Consider the following 26,477-nt stretch of genomic DNA (forward strand, 5'->3'; position numbering starts at 1 on the left):
TTAGCATCTTTTTCCCCCATTTTTTCTGAAAAGGAGCATGGCATGGTAGAGGATTATTGACTTTGGAATCATGGGATCTAAGTTGGCCTATAATAAAAGTCATTTACTCTTGGAACCTTAGTTTTCTAAAATGGAGATTATATATGTATGCGTGTGTGTGTGTGCATATATATATAATCTATTCTTATTATTTTATAACAGAATTATTATAAAGCTTTTAAATTGATGACCGATAACATTGTATCATTTGCAAGTCTTTTAAATAGTCTTTGATGTTTCTAGTTCAAAACAATAAACTTTCATCACTGGAAGATTTTTACTTTAATACATAAATGAAATAACCCCATATATTAATTAAACAGTGACACTCTAATTTCCTGTAAATCAGAACTATTTATCTCAAGGATGATGAAAAACAGATGTAATTATCTATCTATATATTCTTTATTTTTCATTAAGAGTCTCAGAGAGGCAAATTTGAGCAAACAGGAAAGATCCAATGATTCCTTATAACAATACAGATTTTCCCATATGTTAAAATGCATAAACGAAGAATTGTTTTTTCCATTTAAAGCAGGATTCTTCACAGATCCACAGATCTCCAAAAGGTTTGTAGATAGATTTCAATCCACTAATTTGAATGTGAAAAAAATTTCATCTTAATTTTAATATAATTGATTTTCTTTTAATTTCTATATATTTTATTTTAGGCATTTAAAATATGATTCTCCCAAGGGGATAACAGGAATGCCAGATTGACTTCCAGAGGGGTCTGTGACACATACAAAGATTAAGAGCCTCTGTTTTAAAAGGACTGGGAGATTGGTTTGAGAAATCTTCTACCAAGTATGTAAGCTATTTTTAAACCCAACAGCCAATTATAATTGGTCAGTCCAAATAATGCATAAGGTACAAGGCTTATAATATGGCAAACTAATTTCAGAATTTCTTTCACATTCCCCTGGGATTCAGGAACCATTACTTTGGGTTAACTGGCATGAGCAATTCTGGGCTCAGAGGTATGAAAGTTGAACATAGTTGTCACCAGTTCAGGAAGATCATAGTCATGTTTCCACCCCCAATCCTTTCGAGCATTGCTATCATCAAAATTCATTGGCCAGCTGTCAGCTAGAATGAAAAAAAAAAATACAAATCACCAGTGTGATATGTGCAAATATGTGCAACATTTATGTGTTATAGAAGCTTATTAATAAAATAAGGTGCTGCTGCCGATCAGAATTCCTTCTTTCATACGAACCTGAAGACCAAATAATCCAGCCTTAATAAGTAGTGATGTACCCTTTTGCTTGAAGACTCCAATAATGGGAGCACTATGTGTGAATCACTCTAATTGAATATTTTTTAATAGTAAACTAAAATCTGTCTTTATATCTTCCACCCATTGCTCCCAATTCTGCTTTCTGGAGTCAAGTAGAGTAAGTCTATTTCTCCTTCTACATGAACCTTTCTGAAACTTTTCTGGATACTCTTCAGCTTACCCATAAGGTCCTTCCTAACATGCATCATTTAGAATTGAATGTAATTATCTAGATGTGTTCTAACCACAGTGTAAAAAAGCAGAATTATTATTTTCCTGTATTAGATAACGTCTCTTAATACTAAGATTATAGTTCCTCTAGATGTCATATCAAAGAGCTGATTCATGCTGACTTTGTAGAGACTAAAACCCTAGAACTTTTTCAAACCAACTACTGTCTGACTATAACTTCCTCTCATGTAGTTGGGAAGTTGATTTTCTTTTAACTATGTTTTCTTTGGATCATGGGTTTTTCCCATTCGATGTTAACTATTTCTTCTCACACTGCTTAGGATAGAAACTCAAAGCATGAAACATATTTCTATTTGTTTGTTTAATATACAATTTAATTTAACAATAAGCAGCTCTTAAAAGTAGCAAAATGCAAACCAGTTATTTAAAATAGTACTAATAGTACAGGGATATATGATTCTTGTCTCAAGTTTTTTTCATTATTTTACTTATCTTATATTGTAAACTTTAGGAGGAAATGTCACAATTGTTATCTCTGACAGATTCTTGTGTCTGAGTTCAGCTTTGAACTCAGATCCTCCTGACTTCAGGGCTGGTGCTCTATCCACTTGCATCATACTCTGACAGATTCTACTAGCAGTTGGTTATCTCCTTCCATCAGCACCTCTAGCGATTAGCTATAATGATCTTGAGAGGATTTCTACAGCTCTCTACTAACTTAAAACTTATCTGTACCACTTAAAAACCATCTGAGATCCACATGAGATATGGGTAAATAAGTGCTAAAAGCAGAAGCTTAGTTTTGATTATTTTAAGTAATCACAGGTGTACTCACCTATGGCCTGGCGAACTGTATCTATATTATATGTGACCTGGAGCTCAGGTACATGCTTAACAACTTCCTGTGCCAGCTCTTCCGGGGTAAAACTCATGGCATTGATGTTGTAAGTCCTCATGGTGAGAGAATCTGCAGGAGCTTCCATGATTTCCAATGTAGCTCTAAGGCAGTCATCAATGTACATCATGGGAAGCCGAGTGCTTGGTTTCAAGTTACATTGAAACTTGCCACTTTTTATAGCATCATGGAAAATCTGAACTGCATAATCTAAGAAAGAGTCACATTATTTTAGGAGACAAAGGGAAATTTATCTTCTAAAAAAGTTTATGCTATCATTTAAATATTAAAATTAAAACCTACTTCAAATCACTCACAGAACAACTTATTATAATATCAAATATATTACCAGGATTCCTGATTCTGATCATACCCATTATTTGATAAACTTAGTCCATAAAAAACAAACTTTTGATAAACTTCCTGAAATATTATGCAAAGCCATTGTAATGCAATATTACATTAATTAGTATAAAAACTGGCTACATTCAAAGAATAGCAAAACTCTACCAATGTCTTTTACACTACCACTAGGTCCCATATGTTTTCAAAAAGTGTGGCTAATTGAAATATTATGGGCAGACTTTGCAAATACACTATAGTTACTAATAGGCTTAAGTTAGATGGGTTCTATCAGTCTCGTGTCAAATACTTTCCTGGGGGATGACAAATGTAGTTAAAAACAATTAATTAAGTAATTAATTAAGAGGAAGATTACTGAAAATTATTTGGTATTGTTTGAAAAAATAATAAAGTAGAATAGATTTTAAAATAGTACCTAGAATCCAATAAAGATACTAAAGGGTTCAATAAACCCAAAAAGAACTGATTTTTTTTTTTAAATAAAAGGCAGAAAATAGGTTTAGACCAACATTTCACACTATAAACCGCAATAAAACCCAAAGAAGAAATAAAGGTCATACTATAACAAATCAGAGGAAAATAGAAGAATATTTTTTACAACTATATTGACAGTAAAAACTCATAAAAAGAAAGAAAATTATTCATGACAAAACATATCACTGTAATTGTATCTCAAAAAAATCACTAAATGAAATACAAACTAAAAAAACATTGAACTTCCAGCTCATACCCAACTAATTGTACCACAGAAGTTAATGAGCAGGTACATATTAATATAATAACAAAACAGGTATATTAATATAATACATTACTAGAAGAACTATGAATATTTTTCTATCAAGTAGTAAGCAGATCAACAATGGTATATTACTGCATTGTAAGAAACATGAACAATTCAGAGAAATGAGACTCAAATGAACTTATGCAGAACACAGAACAAAGAATCCAAGGAATATACAGAATGATAATCATAATGAAATTGAAGTCAATATTAAATGACAATAAAACTCAGACCAAATGCTAGTTCTAATGTTGGCTACAGATGAATTGAGGTTAAAACATAATTCCTTTTTACTAAAGAATGGTAAACTAAAAAAGTGCAAAGCAATATGCAGTCAAAAATCATATCATAATATATTAGGCTGTTTTGCTTAACTGTTTTTTAAGTGAAGGAATTTAAAGTATAGAAGGATATTGCTTAGTGGGAAGTAGCTATTACATGAAACAAAATATTATCAATATAAAATTAAGTTCCCTTCATCTTATAGATGACAGTTTTACATTCCCCATGAAAGCTCTACTCCCAAGATGACTTTAATTTTTTAAATGAAAACTTTTTTAAAATTTTGTTTTGAACACTAAGAAATAGAAGCAAATACTTACCAGTTGTTCCTCCACCAGGCTGGGAATCAGCAGAAATGATGCCAGGATACCTCAGGCACCGGAAGTCTAAACCATACCGGTAATGATAATACTAACAAAGAAACATAAGAATCTTAAAAACCAAAAAGTTTTAGGGAAAGCTGCAAAGAAATGACTTACTTTCCCAAGATGATATGCAAGATTCTATATTATTATCCTTTAAAATGTTCTAAATATAATAATTCAGTTTCATATGCAAGCTTCCTTTTAAGTTGTTCTTTATATATTAAAATATTGTGTCAAATTCCTAACAAAGAAAAAAGGAATGTGAAAGCAACTGGAACTCTCTAAATACTTAAATTTTTTCTATGGTAAATACTGAAATAAGCAGTCTGTCTTTACATCTTGTTTTCTAAAAGAATTTCTATGATAAATAAAATAACAAGATTCTTTCTGCAAGCACTCCAAAAAAGAAGAAAAAAATTTTATAATAGAAATCTGTCACCTTTCATGAGGAAAGACTAACACTGATTTTCTTGATGCCTAATAATTTATTACCATGAACTGACAGAACACTGAAAAGGAAAAGTTGCAAACATAAGCTGTGTCAAAAATCTTTCAGAATCAGAATTTCTAGAGAAGCCTAATCTATGTCATTTTAGGAGATCATTTTCTTCATATGTAAAATAAGAATATTAGATTAAATGTTCTCTAAAATCATCCATTTCTTAAGTTTTCCAACTTTAAATCCTAATAATTACATATAGTATCAGATGTATTCTTTAAAAAATTATTTGCTACTTCTCGAAAAATAGTAAAACAGATCTGTGGAATAGACTAGATAAAAGAATTTAGAATCCAAGAGGCCTATACTGAAGATATACATTTAAGTCTATTCACAAGTTTTTATTAACATTAATACTTTGTTATCTTCCTTAAATATGAATCTTTAGACATTCAAAATACTTAAATACTTCAAAGTTCTCTGATTTATTTTACTAGTGTGTATATTTCCTCCACCAATACAGATCACAACCTAACTATAATTTAGTAAATAATCTCCAAGATTTGCTATAATTCTTCCCCCCAAAAAAATCACCTGATTCCATCAAATAATTTAATGATTAAATTGGCTATGTAAGTCTTTTGACAACAGACATACAGCCTCTTGCACACTTGAAGCTTTTACAAATTGCTAAACTTTTAGCTAGTATAACTTTTAAGTAACCAAAGTCAACTTCAAACCTATGAAGCATTGAAAAAGGCTTCAATGAAACAATTTAAAATATAAATGAAAAAGAAAAAAAAAACAAAACCTAAGAAGAAAGTGCTCTAAAGTGTTCTACTCATAGGATATATCTGTGTCAGGGAATACTTACTTCTCCTATGAGCTCTGCATGAACCTTAGAAACTCCATACATGGTTCTGGGTCTCTGAATACAGAGATCAGGGGTTGGATTCCGTGGGGAAGAAGGTCCAAAAGCACCAATAGTACTAGGCACAAAGAGTCGCAGACTGTGCTCTGCTGCAATGTCCAGAACATTATGTAAACCTGAAACAAATAGTATTTATAAGGCTTTAAAGAAATCTCATATGACCAAAGAACTAGGATAAAATGGTCCAATAATATTGGACAAAACCCAAGCAAGCTTACCGGTAATATTTACGGCTCTTGCCAAGGGTACATTCGCTTCTCCAACAGCACTTAGTAGGGCACTATAGTGAATGAGCCATGTGATTCGATTGTTGACCACTATTTCCCGAAGGTTCTTATAATCCAAGATATCAGAATAAATAAATGGTCCTACAATGGAGGCAGAATTAGTATATCATGACTGAATCATAAATATAAAAAGGACTCAAGGACACATCTTGTCTTTTTCTTTCATTTTTATTGGTAACCCTTTCATACCCTATAAGTTCCCATTGCCTCTTATTTGTTAGTTATTAACTCAATATTATGGCTATTTCATTAAAACAATTATCAAGCAGCTCATCATTAATAATGTAGAATGTTTATAGCAGGAGTTTTCTTTCTCAAATGACAGGGAAGAGGAAAAAGGCAGAATAGATTTTTGTTGATTGAAAAAAATTTTAATTTTCTTAAATAACTTGTGAGATGAATAAAAGATTAATGCTTTACAATTACTATTGTGCTACCTAAAACTACGGAACTTTATTCAACTGAGTTTTCTCAGTTGCCTTTCTCTACTTCTTCCAAATTTCTCAGCAGCAGTCTATTCTCTTTTCTATCACTTTTTTCCCCATAGGAAGAGGCATCCTTCTCCCTAAACCCTACCTTTGATTTCATCCCATTTCCTCCAATCTTTTACAGGATCTTGCTCTAGCAATCATTCTTTCTTTCTCATTTATACTCAAGTCTCTCCTTCACTGGTTCCTTCCCATATAACATGCTTAGTTCTTCCAAACCCTAAAAAGTATTGTTCTATCCCATTCAGCTACAATCCCATCTCTTGCTTCTCTTTCGCTGATAAAAGTCTTGAAAAACCGGTCTATACCTGTTTCCTTTACTTCCTCACCATTCATTCACTTAAACCCCTTCAATTCTGATTTTCTTCCCCAACATTTCACTGAAGTTCTCAATGATTTTAAAATAAGGATGCCTTGACTTTTCTGTACTATCTAAATAACTGGCTCCCTTCTCCCCCTTTTCTGAATAGTCTTTCTTCTGTCCTGGATCTTCTACTTTTCTGTCTCCTTCACTTAATGACTAAATAGTCATAAAGGAGTCTCCTCAACTACTAAAGATATGTACTTTATAAGTGTCTGTCCTCACCTTTTTTTTCTTATTGGGGAATTTTATGTATGTGTATATATATATGTGTGTGTGTGTGTGTGTGTGTGTGTGTGTGTGTGTGTACACATATATATATTCTTTCCTTATACTATATTTATATTATTTCCTTTGATAATCTCATTCACTCCTTCTACCTTTCTGCACATGAATCCCAAACTTTTTATTTCTACTCTAGACCCCTCTTTCAAGGTCCAGAATGACACTCTAATTGCTTATATAATACTTCATTCTGATATTCCAAAGACACCTCAAAAAACTGAGTCTATATTTTCCTAAAACCCTGCTAGTCTTCTTGACTTTTCTATTTATGTCAGAAGCATCACTCCACCGAGTCTCCCCAGTTCAAAGTCTTGAGATTTTATTTAATTCTTTCTTTTTTATTATTTCTCATATCCAAGTTCTGCTAGTTCAATTTAATTCAATAAATATTTATTATCAGTTCTACCACTGAAATATTGCCTGTATGTATTTCTTATTCTCTATGCCAACATTCTATTTAAGGGAGCCATTACTGCCTGGACTTCTGCAATTGACTCCTTATGTATTTTCCCATTTCCACATCATCCCTTTATTTTTTCTTCCCTCCTATTTCTTACAGCACTTTATCCACACTTCTCTAATGAACTTTTAAAATATATTTTATTGTAATAATTTGTCATATCCCTGAACCTAACTGTAAGTCATGATCATTCTTATCTTAGTCAGAACTTAGCAGTATTCAACATGTAGCACTTGATAAAGTGTTTAATAAATATTTGTTGAATTTAATTAAAAAAGGAAAAAACAGAATTATTAAATTACTTCAAATGCTGAAACTCTTAGGAAAAAATAGAAGACTGTATACTTGAGTGTTAGAATTCTTACAAGGTGCTAAATCAGTGGAATTGATAGAGACAATGGTTGTTTAGCAGGGTGCTAGATGTACTTAGTATTTATTAGAGTTCCACAAGATTCACACTTTTAAGAGAGCATATATAATCTAGGAGCCTCAACCAGGATGGACTCCGGGAGATTTAGAAGACAGAAGCCCACAAACACAAGCCCATCTCGGAGGTGGAGTCAGATTCATTCCAACTTCCACTTGTGCTGGCTGGAGACATTCAGAGGAGGAGAGGCTGAAGCTGGCAGAGACAAATAACTGGCGGCAAGAGCTCTGGGAACCAAGGAGAGAGACAGGCCTCTAAGAAAGCTAACCAGGCCCAAGGAAGGACAAGACTTGGATGGAGACAATAAAGGATTTGGATTTTAACTCCTGGCTGCCTTTGAGGTGATTATTACACTGAACTGGAACTAAGGCTGCTCCCAGAGAACATTACATTTTAGAGAAGAACATTACACTTGAGTGCAGAAATACATAACTAGAATGAACAATCATTCATAAACTCCATTACTCAGATATGTAAAACCTTTTAAAAATTAAGGTCGATGAACTTGGTTCTCAAGTGGAGAAATGTATCTCCTTTCATGGCAAAAATGGGAGACTAGGAATGTGGAATATTTATCTTTTGGTTAATATTTAACCCATTTCCTTTTTTCATCTTTATTACAAGGGATGGTCCCTAAGTACCAAAGGAGAAGGAAAGTAATATTTGGAAATATGGGTAATATGAAAACAAGAGATATCCAGAAAACTAGAATAATTTTTTCCAAAAAATAAATAAATAAAGTCAAAGAATATAAACAGGTACTTAGTTCATGAAGTGTTAAATCCATTTTCACAGAGAAAAGAATGAATTTACATGAAAGTAGAGAAGATTCAGGTAGTAGTTGACATAAAGACTTCTATGAAGTTAGAGAATGTGATCATCATAGAATGGAAGATCTGCTGTATTTTTCCTTAGAAATTTTATACCAAGTAGACAAAAGTGCATGTTGAACAGTTTAGGAACCATCAAATCTAGAAACAAAATTACTAACTGAGTTTTATGCTTCCTCTGCCATTACTTTATAAAAGAAAATACTTCCTTTTTTGTCTTTATTTTAACTAAACAGATTCTACAAGACAATTCTAATTTAATCAGTTATAAAAATCAGAGATCATAAAATTCACTAGTTTTTCATCATAAAACTTTACTGAGATGGACATCAGCCAAATTCAAAAGAAATGTCTTGTTTTTGTGACACTTAAACAAGCAGCAGTATTACTAAGAAAATTTCATAAAACACATGACAAAAATATGTCAAATTTTCAAGGCCTCTTTATTCTTTTTTTAAAATTTATTTAATAGTTTTTGACATTTTAATTTTATAAGATTTTGATTTTTATTATTTTGCCTTCTTCAATCTGACAGGTTATAAATGTACAAACACATTAAAAATATTTCCACATTAGTCATGTTTCCATTAATTCTTAAAACTAAATCTGTGTCTCAAAGTTACTAGTTCTGTGTGGTTAACCACACAGAACATGAGAGGAAAACTGCTGAATAGCTCCTCTTCCCCCACCTCCAAAATGGTCTTGCCAAGTCTCTTACCATTGTAGTAAACATGATCGGGAGGTTTCCTAATGTCAGACAAGATCACATTGTCCTTTCCAAATTGTTTCCTGGAAGGAAAACCAATTGGTTAATATTGTAAGTACATATTACAGTTCATCTGCTACCCACTAGCAAACTCCCTATTTTTTGCCTTCCCTTGAATAATTTAATCATTACCTATCTCAAAGGAGCAAACTACCCTCAATCCCCTATCTTTTATTCTCTCTTTTTCCTCTTCATCATCTTGACCCTATCCATTCCCCACTCCAACCCTATAAACTTTTCCACTGTGCTCTGGAATTCCCATTATTTGCAATTGTTCTTCTCACACCCATATTCATTGAGAGCTGGCTTCCCACAGACAGCTCTATACACTATAATCCTGGTCATCCTCTCCAAAGTTGTCTGGTTCTGGAGGAGTTATTGAAATATTCTTTTTTCCCTTCGTTGCTACTTCCACTCTCTCTTTTTGTCATGATGATTGAACAACCTCGCTTTCAATATTCATTCTATACAAATATTTCACTCCATATGATCACAGTGGTTATTATATACTAGAACACTGATCATGTTCAAAAAATTCAGCACCTGACTTCTTTACAACTCCTTAGAGGATTTCAATTTTAATGAAAATGCTTTCTTATATTCCCTAACTTCCCAGTTCTTCACTTTACTCAAATCCTGCTACCTAATTCTGCATTTCACCTTAGGGATATTAATGCTTTGGATACTACAGCTACTCACAAAATGTTCTACTTTCTCATCACTCAAAATGAAACTGCTCTCTCCAAAGTTACCAATTGCTTTTTAATTATTAGATCTAATGGTCTCCTTTCATGGCAAAAATGGGAGACTAGGAATGTGGAATATTTATCTTGACCTATAAGCTATATTTTGCCATCTTTTTCTTATGGATATTCTTTCCTCTTTGAATTTTTGTGTCACTACCTTTTTTCTGGTTCTCCTCCATGTCTTATCACTCTATTTCAATCTCTCTTTTGCTGGCTCGTCATAGCCATTATGCCTTTGTACCTGATTAGTTTCCAAATACTGCCTTTTTCTATCTCTATAACATTTCTCAAATCTGTCCCATTCTTTCTATTTACACTGCTTTTACCTTAGCACAGGCTTTCATCACCTCTTGCCTTTTGACTACTACAGTCTCCTAATTTGTCTCCCCATCTTAAGTTCTTCACCATTTCAGTACCTCCACCATGCTGATGCTAAAATTTCCCTTCTTAAACACAAAATCATGTCATTCCCCTAATCAACTAATGTGAAAAGTTTCTAATTGCCTTTAGAATAACATATAAACTCTTTGGGGGGGGGGTGAAAAAAACAGGGGGAGGTATAGAGAAAAAGCTTTTAAAACCCTTTATAACCTGGAACAGCCAGGTAACCTAGTAGATATCTAGAGTCTGGGTCCAGAGTAAGGAGAATCTGGTTTCAAATCTGATCTCACTTCTAGTTGTGTAACCTTGAGCAAGTCACTATCTTTGCATATTCACTGGACAGTACTCACTTCCCTGTGTTCTACAATTGAGACAAACTTGCCTTCTCCCTTTTCCTTTCATGTGGATATGAATAATAATATCCATTTTGGTTGTCCCTTCCCTATCCCTGAATTTTTTAAATTCGCGCTTTCCTCACCTCTGGGTTACAGAATCCTGGCCTTCCTTCAAGATATAAGTCAAATATCATCACTATTATACTAAGTCTTTACTGATTCCAAATGCTAGAATATTCTCTCTCATATCTCATATAAAAGGTAGATACCTTTTAATTACCTTGTAATTATTTTTTTTTAATTTTAAAAAGTTTTAAAATTTATTTTATATATCCTTTTACTTGTAGATAATGCATCCTCTAATACATTTAGTTTATTTTATTATTTGGGGGGAGGCAATTGGGGTTAAGATTTGCCCAGGATCACACAGCTAAGTGTCTGAGGCCAGAATTGAACTCAGATAATACATTCATTTTAATAAGAACTGTGAATTTTAAGATTTTAATTCTTTATTAATAAAATTTTATTATTTTATTTATTACTAATAATCTTTATTAATAATAGCTATAATTTATGTAGTGCTTTAAGATTTACAAAGTCCTATATAATAGTCATAGGTATATATAACATATATTTAAATATATACTTAAATATATTTAAATATACATATATCTAAATATATATACTTAAATATATAATTTAACCCTCATAAAAACTCTGAAGAAGACTCAATTTTTATCCTTATTTTACAGATGGGGAAATTGAGGCTCAGAGAAATTAAATGCCTGGGACACATAGCTAAGGGTCAGGAGCATCTGAACTTGGATCTTCCTGATTTCAAGTCCATCACTCTTTCCATTCTGCTGCCTAATGACTTCATCCAAAATACTCCATTCCCACTGGGATGAATAAAACCCTCAAGAGACAAAGAGTTTCTAAATAATTGGTAACCAATTTGCTAATTAGTGAAACTATAATCAATAAATTAACAATCACTGATTTCTTTTGTCAACCAAAGGCACAAGAGAGTCTGAATCATCTTAAATCAGATAAGTGCCTTCTGACAGAACTCCCTTGACAGATGAAAGTCAACCCCAATTGGTAGACATTTCATTTCAACTCCTCCTGAGAAATGCTCTAAAATCTAATGGAAGGGATTAAGGACAGGGAGTTCCTCCCCTAAGCAAAGATCCTGCCAAACCAGATTCTCTTCTAAACAAAAATTAGGTTTTCATGTTGGGCGAGGTCCTTGGGAACTAAGAGTAATCTTATCACTCAGCCATTGCCCTTCAGAGACAGACTGATCTTTTCAGGAGCTGGGTTTTAAGAGAAATAGAAGGAAAAGGACAGGTCACCAATTAATAATTATTAATATAACATTTTTTCTTTTTATTTATTTTTAACAATAGCCTTTTATTTTCAAAATATATAGATAGTTTTCAACATTGATCTTTGCAAAACCTTGTGATCCAAATTTTTCTCCTTCTTTTCCCTCCACATCTTCTGCTAAACAGCAAATAATCCAATATATATTAAACATGAGTAATTCTTCTATACATAACATATTAATGTTTCTCACAAAGCATAATTATCCAGTTCTACTCCTCAAAATACTTTTTCTTCTTTTTCATTGCTCCTCTTTTTGCTGCTCTATACCTACATTTTCTTCAAGTCTTTATACTTTATACTTTCCTTCTCTTTTTTTTTTTTTCAATTTAGAGAGAAGCAAACCAAAATAACAATATCAAGCAATTTATCTAGGACAGTAGACAAGAGGAAAAAATTGTTACCCAGCCTGGGTTAATTTACCTCAAAAGTTTAGCAAGGCCCACACCAAGTTGTCCAAGACCCCCTGAAATGAAAAAGGAAAATTGAAAATTAAATTCAAATTCAATCAACTTTTAATTACCCTTGTGTGAAATACATGCATATTGCTATATTAAAGGCAATAACCACAGACTTTATCATAGACTTGGTTTAAGTTTGTCAAGCACTTAACATTTATTATTTCATTTGACACTGATATCTACCATGTGAGGAAAATTCTAGTTAATATTATTTTAATTTAACAGTTAAAGAAATTTGAACTTAGATTAAGGGACTTGCCAAAACCACACAAATATTAGAGTTGGGATTTTAACCCAGATCTTCCAGATTCTAAATCCAATTGACCATGACCCACAATTGGCAGAAGAAACAATTCATAACACTTTCTACTTAAAAGAATCAACATTTAAAACATTTATCTCCTCCAATCTAAGGTAAATATGAACCACATAGGTAAACTTAGGAAACTAGTCTAAATTCTTAAACATTTAAGAATGGAAAAGCTGGGAGATAGGGGGTAGAGCAAAAAACTGGACAATCTCCTAGAATGTCATATACATGCACAAAGTGGCATCGTTATTTTAAAGAGCTATGATTTTCCAGAATATTACCCAATGTACATTCCAAAGTTAAATATTAGCTATTTTGTTACTGTACAAACAGAAAAGCAATGGTCCTTGTTCTCGAGGAGCTCAATCTAAAAAGGGCAGACAGCCCATATTGGAAGTTTCAGCTTCAGGTTAGATGGAAAAAATCAGTAATTCATAAGATATGGCAAAGCAATCATTGTCTTTTTTTGTTAAGCATTTGACAGTGTTAAGGATTTTCTTTTCCAGATCTTCAGAAGATGTAGCTGTTGAGAAGGCAGGGGCTGCAATAACTCTACAGAGGATCAGTTGCCAAATAGAAGGGAAAGGAGTTGGAGGGAGGTAGTGTCAATCTAGGCTTGAGATACCAGTATGGTGATGAGATTAAAGGTGATGAACTTAACCTGAAACTGTTTCAGGGCATTGAGACCAGGCGAAGCAACTGAAGCCAAGTAGAATGAAAGATAATGAGTTTCATTTTGGACTTTTGGAGTTTGAGATTCCTGTAGGACATTTAGTTTGAAATGTCAGTTGACAAGGTCAGCGCTGAATTTGGGAGTTAAAAGAATTATATATTAAGTTCAGCTGGTTTCTTTCCTAATAGTGTGATCCTGGACAGTTTATTTGCCCTTGAATTTCACATTTCCTCATCTAAAAAATAAGGAATTTGCCTTGTCTGTTTCTTAAAATTGCTAAGGAGATCAAATGAGGTGATGTAAATGTAAGTGTTTTATAAAGGATGAAGAATGTGTTCATTTTGTTAATGTTGTTTAGTCACATCTGACTCTTTACAACCTATTTGGGGTTTTCTTGACAAAGATACCAGAATGCTTTGCCATTTCCTTCTCCAGCTCATTTTACAGATGAGAAAACTGAGGCAAACAAAGTTGACTGACTTGTCCAGGGTCATAGGAAGTATCTCAAAGATGCCAAATTTGAACTCAGGAAAATGACTTCAGACCTGGCACTTTATCCACTGTACCATCTAACTGTCCCCCAGAATGTGGGGGAAATATTAAATATACAGAAATATACAAATGCCAAACAAGAATGAAACAAAAGTTTTGAAAACCAACCTGTTATTAGTACTCGTGGATGCTCTTTATCAGAGAAAGGTACCGAATGAAAATTGTTATCAGATGGAACTTGGCGAGGTGAAACAGCCAGAAACCGAACAGGCACAAAAGTAGTCGGACATCCACAAACAGATCTTTGTAGCACCTGGCTGACAACTCGATTCAACAAAGGAACTGGCATTTTTGTCTTTCAGGTATCCCTGTCAGAAGAAGCAGAGTTGGTAAATATCACAGACACTTTCAAGTAATACTTATTTAGCTATTGGCCTAGGATAATTTGCTCAATCACGGCCCAGAACCTAAAAACTAATTTATTAGGGGTTTAAAAGACTGTAGGTTTATCATAAAATATCAAATGCTGACCACAAAAAAAGGGGGTCAAAGTGTAACGGGTCACTATACGAGGAGTTAGGACTTTAAATTACACAAAGGAGATTAAGTAGATCCTTTGACTTGAAACTTATTTTTTTCCAGTTAGTCAGTTCCTCTCAAACATTAAATCTGAGTTAGTAAATGTTGAATAGTCACCAAAAAAATCAAATAAGGAATGCTACAGGACAAAGCTGTCTCAAATATATTACCTCTTAATCGTCTCCCCCACCACCACCAAAAAAAGGGGAAACTTACTTAAAGTATAAACATTATTCGTTTAATGGAAAAATAAGCAGATGGGCTTATGAAAAGACTCATATGTTTAAGGGATATGTGAATATTTTTACTGCTACATCCTAGAAATAGACTTCTGCATACTACATAGGCATTTTCTCATCCTTTCTAATATATATACTTGAGTTTTAAATTCCCATTCAGACTGTATATGTATAAAATAACTAAATCATCTCATGACTAATCCAATAATACAAGCTATTTTAATTATCAGTGCCAGTAGTGAGATAAAGACAAAGAAAATGATCAGCTTAGCCATGCTACTGACTAATTTCAGTGTCTTTCATACTAAGATTTTGGCAGTAGCAAATTACATATTACATATGGGAAAGATTGTTTTTATAGATTTTTGGATCTTATTTCCTATTCAAAAAGTGTAATTAATTATAAATATTTTCAACCAAAAATTTATACAGCAATCATAATTCCAAATCATTTCATCCACTATTAGTCTTTCTACCAAATAAAGACTGAACTATATAGGGCATTTGATCTGAATCCACATAGAATGCTAAAAGGGAATTTGTACTCTATGGCTTTTAACATGGTAGTGATATGACTAAAATTAATGAGGTAAAATCTTTTTGTTTTCAGATTTTAAAAAATCACATTTTCCTAGTGGCAACTTGCTATAACAGCAAAATACTAACCTCTGAGGTACAAGCCAACTTTTTCTCAAAGCTAATTCTAGTTCCATCTAGTCTCTTCTTCCTTTAACCTTTCCTAAAAAGGTTACCTTTAAAAAGTCATGTAATTTAATCTACAAAGAATAAAAAAAAACTGCACATAATTTAACCAAAGTCCTACATGAACACCTTTCCTAACAAAATGTATTTTGTAAGTTTAAGATACACTATGCTACAAAATTAATTCAAGAAACACTTAAGATAATTAAGTAAATATCAAATATAGACACAGTTAAGAGGTTAAAAGATATTCTAAATTAGTAAAAATATGAAAAAGTTCCAAACTTTTTATATCTATTTCAAAGCCTTCTTAGCTTTATCTGAAAAAATATGTATAAATCTAGATTTTTGAAAGACAAATCAACAATTCACAATTGTTTTGTTTGCTTGTTTTTTTGTTTTTTTGTTTTTTTTTTTAATGCTGAAAACTTTCAGGTTAACTTGAGAATATTCCAACATTTAAAAAAAATTTTTTAAATCAATTTTTGACCTTAAAACAACTTTTTATTTCTTCACTTTAGCAAACAAATTAACTAAATCAACCAAAAGTGAGGAAAAGATTGAAGCTTATCTATTTTACATACATGGCTTGAAAATGATTGACAACTATATAAGCAATCTCTCTCTACTAAAATGATGGCTATCTTAAAAGTAAGTTTTGAAGTAGGTAATTTTTAATTTGAAGGAAAATACAGGGAAAAATATTAATTTTAAGAAGATGCCTTCTCTTAAGGCTCTTAAGATGCAGCCAAGAAATCTGTTCTGGACCTCACCCACATCAAGAGAAAGAGTTCAAAGAAATAAAAGAGAGAAGGGAAAGGGAGGTTAGGAAAATAAGCACTAAAATAAGAGGATCCAATTCAACTTAAATTTTAGTTTTAAAATAAAAGTTGTCATGGTTTCTAGCTAAAATTACAATTTGAAGAAACTATAAGCATTGGGGTATCTAGGCAGTGCAATGGAAAGAGTACCACCCATGTACTCTGGAGTCAGGAGGAGTCCAGTTCAAATGTGTCCTCAGACATTAGATACTTAGTAGCTATGAGACATTGAGCAAGTCACTTAACCCAATTGTCTTGCCAAAAAAAAAAAAAAAGAAAGAAAAAAGAAAGAAAGGAAAACATTCCCTTGAAAATAAGGGCATGTGGCAGAAATTAGGCATGGACCCACACTTAACACCATATACCAAGATAAGATCAAAATGGGTTCATGACCTAGGCATAAAGAACGAGATTATAAATAAATTAGAGGAACATAGGATAGTTTATCTCTCAGACTTGTGGAGGAGAAAGAAATTTGTGACCAAAGATGAACTAGAGACCATTACTGATCACAAAATAGAAAATTTTGATTACATCAAATTAAAAAGCCTTTGTACAAACAAAACTAATGCAAACAAGATTAGAAGGGAAGCAACAAACTGGGAAAACATCTTCACAGTTAAAGGTTCTGATAAAGGCCTCATTTCTAAAATATATAGAGAACTGACTCAAATTTATAAGAAATCAAGCCATTCTCCAATTGATAAATGGTCAAAGGATATGAACAGACAATTTTCAGAGGATGAAATTGAAACTATTACCACTCACATGAAAGAGTGTTCCAAATCATTATTGATCAGAGAAATGCAAATTAAGACAACTCTGAGATACCACTACACACCTGTCAGATTGGCTAAGATGACAGGAAAAAATAATGATGAATGTTGGAGGGGATGCGGGAAAACTGGGACACTAATGCATTGTTGGTGGAGTTGTGAACGAATCCAACCATTCTGGAGAGCAATCTGGAATTATGCCCAAAAAATTATCAAATTGTGCATACCCTTTGATCCAGCAGTGTTTCTATTGGGCTTATATCCCAAAGAAATACTAAAGAAGGGAAAGGGACCTGTATGTGCCAAAATCTTTGTAGCAGCCCTATTTGTAGTGGCTAGAAACTGGAAAATGAATGGATGCCCATCAATTGGAGAATGGCTGGGTAAATTGTGGTATATGAATGTTATGGAATATTATTGTTCTGTAAGAAATGACCAGCAGGATGAATACAGAGAGGCTTGGCAAGACTTACATGAACTGATGCTAAGTGAAATGAGCAGAACCAGGAGATCATTATACACTTCGACAACGATATTGTATGAGGACATATTCTGATGGAAGTGGATTTCTTTGACAAAGAGACCTCACTAAGTTTCAATTGATAAATGACGGACATAAGCAGCTACACCCAAAGAACGAACACTGGGAAACGAATGTGAACTATCTGCATTTTAGTTTTTCTTCCCGGGTTATTTATACCTTCTGAATCCAATTCTCCCTATGCAACAAGAGAACTGTTTGGTTCTGCAAACATATATTGTGTCTAGGATATACTGCAACATATCCAACATATAAAGGACTGCTTGCCATCTAGGGGAGGGGGTGGAGGGAGGGAGGGGGAAAAAAATCGGAAAAGAAACGAGTGCAAGGAATAATGTTGTCAATATAAAGTAATCATTAAATAAAAAATAAAAATTAAAAAAAAAGAAAGAAAAAAGAAAATAAGGGCATGTAATCTATAAAATTTCCTCTTACCTAAAAAGTCTAAGTTTTAAACCATGTTGGTTACATTAAGAAAATCACAATTGTATTCATTTTTATTTCATTTCTTTAGCACTTTAGTTCAAAATAGCATCATTGACATTTTTCTAGTAGAATACTTTGTTTTCTCTTAATATTTTTGTTGTCCTTTTCATTTTAATAAAAAAAGCATCTTAAATTTTCATGCAGAATTACCCAAATAACTATGCCCTCATTTTGATACACAAAAAACAAAAGATATTTTAGATATTTAGATATTTAGATTTTCTAAACAAAAGTTTAGAAAGTCGTGTCTAAAAATATATGCATTATTCAAATATGCACCCAAGTTTAAAACTGTATGATTTGTCAGAATTTTAACCATTCTGGTCTTCCTTTTATTTCTTCTGCAATGTTGGCAATACTGACAAGAAGGAAAGATTTGTGTAAGTTAACTACAAGCTGGACTAATCACAATTTTAGGGTGAGAAATGGCCTATACTAAAGGGAAAAGGAGTTGAAATACTAAATGTTTAATTAAAAATTATTTTATTATATTATCTGCAAAAAATCAAAATGATCAAATAAAAGCTATTTTTCACAAATAAATGGGCATTTATTGAAACAGAATTTTTAAAAAGTTTTTTTTATTAAATTAATTTAGTTTAAAAAAAAGGCGGGGAGGAGGGCAGGGCAAAAAGACCAAGGCTTCCAACAGTCAAATGAAAGTGGTTCTATATTCTCAAATGTTTACATATGAAAGTCAAATTCTAAACTTGTACTAATTCCCTTTAGAATAAAAAGGGTTATGATAGTGACACTAAATCTAGTTTTATTAACATATACATACCAAATATACATAAACAAGTATTTTGAAACTCAAAACATGAATATACTCACATATGCCATAAAGTCAACAACTGCCCCTTCCTAACATTCCCAACGAACCTGCTATCCATCCTTTTTCCTCAATTGAGAAAACTCTGTATTATGGGGTTTTTACTGCAAGCTCTTTCAATAGCCAAATTGCCTAAGATGCTTTACATTTGCTTCACAGAATCCCTCACTTCCTTTAAAATGCACTTCTATACAAAATCTTTCTTGAGACCTCCAGCTGTGAGTTCTGGCTCCTGCTCAGACTCTCTTTCTCTGTCTCTCTCATAGGTCTACCTTCTATTTGCATCTATAAAATCTAGTCTGTAAATACTTGTACATGATATATCTCTTAAAAGAATGTAGGCTTGAAAGTAGGGATTTTTTTTTGTATTTGTATCCCCAACATTTGCCTGACTCACAGCAGATGCTTAATAAGCAAGAGTTGACTACATCTTCCAACAGCCAACTTATGGCTTATAATGGAAGAGTTTCTACAAACTATAAACTACAGTTGCTAAAGAAGTTATCCTATGAATATAGAGAGGATTGGCGAGACTTACATGAACTGATGCTGAGTGAAATGAGCAGAACCAGAAGATCATTATATACCTCAACAACGATACTGTATGAGGATGTATTCTGATGGAAATGGATCCCTTCGATAAAGAGAGCTAATTCAGTTTCAATTGATCAAGGATGGACAGAAGCAGCTACACCCAAAGAAAGAACACTGGAAATGAATATAAACTGCTTGCATTTATGTTTTTCTTCCCAGGTTATTTATACCTTCTGAATTCAATTCTCCCTGTGCAACAAGAGAACTGTTCAATTCTGCACACATATATTGTATCTAGGATATACTGTAACCTATTTAACATATAAAGGACTGCTTGCCATCTGGGGGAGGGGGTAGAGGGAGGAAGGGGAAAATTCGGAACAGAAGTGAGTGCAAGGGATAATGCTGTAAAAAATTGCCCTGGCATGGGTTCTGTCAATAAAAAGTTAAGTTAAAAAAAAAGAAGTTATCCTAATTCTTGTTTCATCTACAAGGCTACTGATAAAAACAGAAAAACTTCCAAATGAGTGGAAAATTCCAATAAATATTCCACATAAAACCACAAAAATTTTTATAAAAATTGTTTTATGTCAACTCAAATTTTAATCTATTGATTCCTTTTACAACACCAGCTCATCATAAATCCAGCAATTAAAATACTTCATTTATACAATCTGAACTTTCCATTAAAAATCATATATTGCTGAGCTGCTGGTAAGAAATCTGAGAAAACTGTAGTCACCTTGCTTAGCTAATTCTTAAGGATCCTGCATCCTGCCAACTTCAACTAAATAATAATGAGAAAAGGGTAATCTATGCTGCCCCTTGGTGGAAAGATAGGTAACAGACATCAATGTGGATTAAAAAAATTATTCACACATGCACAATGTAATTTTATATTATATAGTATTATATATTATTATAGCATACACTTATATGTATTACAATTTTTTTTTTTAAATTTACTTGAAGTAAACAAAACTTCCTTTTATGCAACTCATTTACAACCAGGATTTAAGTCACAAAACCTACCAAATCTTCTAAATAATAAGTGCTGCTAATAATGATCCAAATAGCATTCTTCCAGAACTATATTTTTAAGATCTCCAAAAATGAATGCCATAAACTACAATAGTAAGTCTACCCCAGCATGGTATGACAATTACTGTCCTTCAAAAACTTCAAGCTTTAAGAGAGTAAGTTATTTCTACAAACAATAACAACATAAACAACCTTTTTTCATTTTTTAACTATTTTAAAATTCAGCAGTTCTTAACCTAAGATCTGGGAATTTTTAAAAAATAATTTTGGTAGCTTATTTCAGCACAATTGGTTATTTTTATAAAAAGAAAGTTATACTACTTTTTATATGTTTTGCATATTATGTATCACATGAATATTATATACAAAAATATTATAATATTATGTATTTTATTTTATGCATTTAAACACATTATTCTGAGAAAAAAATCCACTGACTGCCAAAGATCAATAAAGCAAAAAGAGCTTCTGGTTGTTTGATTACTTTTTTTTTTTTTTTTTTTGAGGCAATTGGTGTTGTGATTTACTCCAGGTGACACAGCTAATAAATGTCTGCAGCTGGTTTTGAACTTAGATCTTCCAGACTTCACCCTTTGCTCCACCTAGCTGATCCAAGTTCCCCTTTTAAATAGTTACTTTCCAAAGCAGCAGCTGTGGAGAATTAATTAAAGTTTTCTTATCTCCCTAGCTTCTTTCTTGGCATTTTTAAAAAGTTTCCCAAATATATTTCACTACAACTGGCCTTAATATAATTGAATGTCCTTGCAAATATGAAAATAATATTAGAAGAGGAATTGTAAGTTACAAGTCATTCTCTCTGTTGTAGGACTGTCTCTGGACAAATTTAAATTGTGGAAATTTTATGAACCAGCAGGATATTTTTAACTCACCTTATTTGTTCAGTTATTGTCATTTATAAGACTTGAGATGCATAAGAGTACACTTTCATGAAATTTTTGACATTTGTTTCTTCCTTCCAAACATGTTCTTTAAAAAAAATTAATGGTTTAGAAGCTATTGTCCAAAAATAAATTTAGAAAGAATTTATTATTCACTGTTTTTGAAATATTAAGGAGAAACTTCAATAATTTTCCTTTTAATCTGAGTCTAAATTTTCTTTAGCAAAGAATAGTAAAATAAGGAGACTTTATTAAAGTCACATGGATAAAAGATGGGGGTTTATATATAGGATGCAGAAAAATTATATCTTCAAATTCTGATACTTTCCTCATCTAAAGTTTTAGTTTTAATCATTGTAATATGAATATGACAGATAGTTCTATGAAGCATGCACAATTTACTAAGGCAATGAGCTTCCTGAGCATTCAGCTGTAAAATTCAAGATATCTGTTATACATTGTAGAGAGCCAGTATCAAATAAGCCATGTACAGGAAGAGTCAAGACCATGTATTACTTGAGATCTGCTCTCTATAATAGGGAAGCTCACCACCTCCCTTAACAATGCATGAAAGACATACTGTAGATAAATTTAAGATAATCTTGATGGAGAATGCATGTGGCAGGAACAAGATAACTATACTATTTATTTAATAAATGTTCCAGGAAAGACCTGGAACTCATCCCGGGAATCTTTAGCAATGTGAATAGAAAGCTCAGGTGTTCATTTTTCAAGCTCTTTGTCCTTTCCTTCTGTTGCATTATTTTGTAGAATACAAAACACATACCTTGGTATTGATAAGCACCACAACTATGCTATTTACAATTCTGTTTTCACAAATTGCTATTGATAATTTCTGTTATTTAAGACCCTGTTACAATAAATATCTTGTTATTGCTAGTTAAGGTGGAACTGCAATGTCATATGATCTATGTATTAACGCTGGAATGTATATGGGTTTCACCTGGAGGTAGCTGGTGTTAATGTAACACTATCTTAAAGAGTACATAAAGCCTGACTCTCAGATTTATAAAGGAAGGTTGCACAGCATCTCTTCTGCCTGGCCCCAGATATTCAATTCAGATTCACACTCTTGTTATTCACTGGAGCTGGAGTCCAATAATATCTAGAGTTTAAAAAAAAAAAAAAAGCTGATTTCAAAGATTTTGTTCTGAACCAAATCAACATTCATTTATTAATTACTAATATTAGAGTTCAGAGAATAACATAATAAAATGTAGCCATAACTATTTTCTAGTTGCTCTTATCTTTCCAGATCACCAATATTTTGATTCCTCATGTGCATTTCAAAAAATTGATATAATTTAAAAAACTTTGCCACATCCCAGATTGTTAACATTTACTAAGTTTTTACATCTTACAGTACCCTAAGCACCCAAAACACGTTCAATGGCAGTTAAGATTGATACATAACCTCCAAATTGTGAATATTCTTTTCTACAAAATAATGCAACAGAAGGAAAGGACAAAGAGCTTGAAAAATGAACAATTGAACTTTTTATTCACATTGCTAAAAATTCCCTGAATAAATTCCAGGTCTGACCTGGAACATTAATTAAGAGAATGATTCTTCTGATATCAATAGTATCCAAAAAAATAGAATTGTTGCTCAAATTAATACTTTTTCTTCTATCCTTTCAGCCATTAATGCTGATTTTTATTGTTATTGTGCAGTCCTTTTGTTTCAGTGACTGATTCTTCTGTGAAGCTATTGGGGGTTTTCGTGGCAAAGATATTGGAGAGGTTTGTCATTTCCTGCTTCAGTTCATTTTTACAGATGAACAAACTTAGGCAAACAGGGTGAAGTGATTTGCCCAGGTTCTGGTTAAGTATTTGAGGTTGGATTTGAAATTGGATCTTCCACTCCAGATCTGACAATCTATTCATTGTGCTACCTACCTGTTAATTTACTAGCTTCTTAGTAAGTTACTTGCTGAATTGATAAACTATGAATAATCAGTTTAAAGATACCCTTTTTTTTTTTTAGTTTAGCTTGAAAATCTTTCTTTTTTTTTTTTATTAAAGCTTTTTATTTTCAAAACATATGCATGGATAATTTTTCAAAATTAACCCTTGCAAAACTTTGTGTTCCAATTTCCCTTCTTCCTCCACCCTCTCCCCTAGATGGCAAATAATCCAAAATATATTAAACATATTAAGTCCAATATATGCATACATAATTATACTATTATCTTGCTGCATTAGAAAAATCAGATCAAAAAGGAAAAAATGAGAATGAAAATAAAACTCAAGCAAACAACAAAAAGAGTGAAAATACTATGTTGTGATCCACATTCAGTTCTCATGATCCTCTCTCTGAATGAGGCAGATGGCTCTCCTCACACAAGATGATTGGAACTAGCATCAATCATCTTATTGTTGAAGAGAGCCACATCCATCAAAATAGATCATCATAATCTTCTTGTTGCTGTGTACAGTGATCTCCTGGTCCAGCTCATTTCACTCAGCATCAGTTTATGTAAGTCTCTCCAGGTCTTTCTGAAATCATCCTGCTGGTCATTTCTTACAGAACAATAATGTTCCATAATATTCATATACCATAACTTACTCCGTCTTTACCCACCTGATAGGCATCTACTCAGTTTCCAGTTTTTAGCCACTACACAAAGGGCTGCCACAAACATTTTTGCACATGTGGGTCCCTTTCCTTCCTTTAAGATCTCTTTGGGATATATAGCTTGAAAATCTTTTAGTTACTTTAAATGCAATTAATTTTTAAAATTATCTTAGGTGATAAAAGTTTACTGAGTACCCAGGAGCCACCCAGTGTGCAAAGAGACTCTAGAGATATTGCCTATCAAATGTGACGTCTTGCCCTCTTCCCCCCCAAAATGCTAATTAACAGGGGTGCGACACCCATGGTCATCTACCTATTACATCTAGGTTGAAGGATGAAAGGCCGCTACCTCCTCCTGCGAGCAGGAGGAAAAAACCAAGGAGCTGAAGAAGGAAAACACTCCCAAAAGAAGTTAGATTCCTCACGTGTAAAAGAAGTGGACTAGATAACATCTGGAATTCCAGCAAGCTCCATGAGGGCGGGAGGTCTGTGACCAAGAGACGAGAGCCTTCTCTCTGGCCACAGAATGAGCGCCTCACTCCTCAATTGCGTTGTCATTTCAATCCTGTCCAACTTTCCCTGACCCTATTTGAGGTTTTCTCAATAAAGATACAGGAGTGATTTGCCAATTCCTTGCCAACCTTCTCAGTTTATCTCCCTGTAAAATGGGGACAGAAACCAATCTTCTGCAAAGGGCCGTTTTAAAGAGACTCCCACGACCTCCAAAGAGACTAAGCGCTTAAACATTCTGCTACGAAGCGAAAAGCCAGCTAGCTCGGGATAGTTTTATTTAAGAGGGCGAAGATGGATGTCTTTCCTCTCTTTCCGGTGTAAGAACACTCGGAGGATGGAGGCACTTCTGATCTTTCCCTTGGCTAGGGCGTGGGCGTTCTGGGGAGCCCGAGCGACTCCAGGTCTGAAAGGAGAGCCAGATGCAAGTCAGATCCGCCCGCAGTCTGGTTCGGAGACAGCGCGTGCTCCCGAGACCCCTGACGCAGCCTCTCCCCTTGCCCAACATCCTGCACCTGCGGAACGAAACACTCAAAAACAGCTCAGGGTGTCTCTGGGAACGCTTTCCTGAAAACGCAGGTATTGAAACTTCCCCAAAGGCGATCAGAGTTTCTACCTTTTGCAGACCATCGCTGGGGACTCGGGAATATTCAAAGCCTACCTTCTCAGCCTGTTTCTTTGGACGCCGCTGCCTCCCTCACCAGATGCTCTAGAATTTGGATTCGCTAGGTCCACCTTGTCGGTCAGTCCTTCTAGGAGTTCTAGTGTTAGGAATTGGGAGTGGGACCCTTGCTCCGCCACCCGATTTCAGTAGAAGCCGCGCAGCCCAGGAGATGAAGTGAGGGTCTCCAGCCTCGCTCCTCCAGCCAAGTTTTCCCTCTCCTCCCCCTCCCCGAGGTCTTTCTCCTTGCCACCAATCGTCTCCCTGGGCAGACCTACCACGGGCGTGACCGGAGCACTTACACCTACTCGCGGGATCTTATATTGTCATAGCAATATCCTTACGCAGCATGTGAGGATTGAAGACTGGTTTCCCGGAGCCACCTTCTCTGCCCCACCTGGTTTCTTAGAATTGGGAGGAACCTCCGACGTGTTCTAGCCCAACCTCCCCTCCCACTTACACAAAAATCCGTTGAAAGAGGTTCATGCATTCTCTGCATGGATGCTTCCAGTGATGGAGCTCCCTACTTCAAGAACCAGTCCGTTTCCATGTTTGAATTATCCCCAATTTATCCTGTATCCTGTTTGTACATAATGTTTTTCATGTCTCTTGCATTGGTACAATGAGGTGCCTGCACATAATAAGTGTTTAATAAATCCTTTCCCACACTACTGTTTTTAAAAAAGTTCTTTTTCCTCATCTGCTGCATTGTAAATGTCACTTATTAGTCAAATTTGCCTTGTGGGACCTAGAAGAAGAAAAAAAGTCATGTCCCTCTTGACATGACAGCTCTTGAAATTGTGGATCGAGATACTGACTTTACTTCCTCTTTCTTACTTTAAGTAATTACTGAATATCAAAGCAGGGTAAAAAGTCTTTTCCTTCGGAGAGCTCATGGTTTGGTTTGGTTTGGTTTTTAAAATTTTTTTTCCTGGTTATACATGTACATTACTTTTTAATACACATTTCTTTATAAATCATGTTGAGAGAGAAAAATCAGAGT

General features: G+C 33.6%; 1 protein-coding gene across 2 annotated transcripts; it reads right to left on the reverse strand.

The window, feature by feature from the left end:
* Positions 1-422: 422 nt before the first annotated feature.
* LOC127548341 (L-threonine 3-dehydrogenase, mitochondrial-like) lies at positions 423-26,135 on the reverse strand. 2 transcript variants are annotated; one of them, XM_051975726.1, is made up of 9 exons: positions 25,753-26,135; positions 14,423-14,622; positions 12,742-12,784; positions 9,423-9,493; positions 5,785-5,934; positions 5,510-5,682; positions 4,152-4,242; positions 2,346-2,615; positions 423-1,128 (listed from the first exon to the last, which is right to left on the reverse strand). In XM_051975726.1, exons 2-9 carry the CDS (start codon positions 14,601-14,603, stop codon positions 989-991), a joined length of 1,119 nt encoding a protein of 372 aa, XP_051831686.1. In that variant the 5' UTR covers positions 14,604-14,622; positions 25,753-26,135; the 3' UTR covers positions 423-988. The 2 variants fall into 2 exon arrangements, with proteins under 2 accessions (XP_051831686.1, XP_051831685.1); XM_051975725.1 differs by having other exon boundaries at positions 25,475-26,135.
* Between the last annotated feature and the right edge of the window lie 342 nt (positions 26,136-26,477).

This window comes from Antechinus flavipes, chromosome 2 (assembly GCF_016432865.1).
Source record: "Antechinus flavipes isolate AdamAnt ecotype Samford, QLD, Australia chromosome 2, AdamAnt_v2, whole genome shotgun sequence".
Lineage (NCBI taxonomy): Eukaryota > Metazoa > Chordata > Mammalia > Dasyuromorphia > Dasyuridae > Antechinus > Antechinus flavipes.

What these genes read in the sequence shown, in the direction of transcription:
- LOC127548341 (XM_051975726.1), bottom strand. Translation starts at nt 14,603, where the DNA reads ATGCCAGTTCCTTTGTTGAATCGAGTTGTCAGCCAGGTGCTACAAAGA. An exon ending in CGATCATGTTTACTACAATG is followed by an intron (nt 5,935 to 9,422) that starts GTAAGAGACTTG and finishes CCTCCATTGTAG; the next exon opens with GACCATTTATTTATTCTGAT. An exon ending in AAGAGCCGTAAATATTACCG is followed by an intron (nt 5,683 to 5,784) that starts GTAAGCTTGCTT and finishes TATTTGTTTCAG; the next exon opens with GTTTACATAATGTTCTGGAC.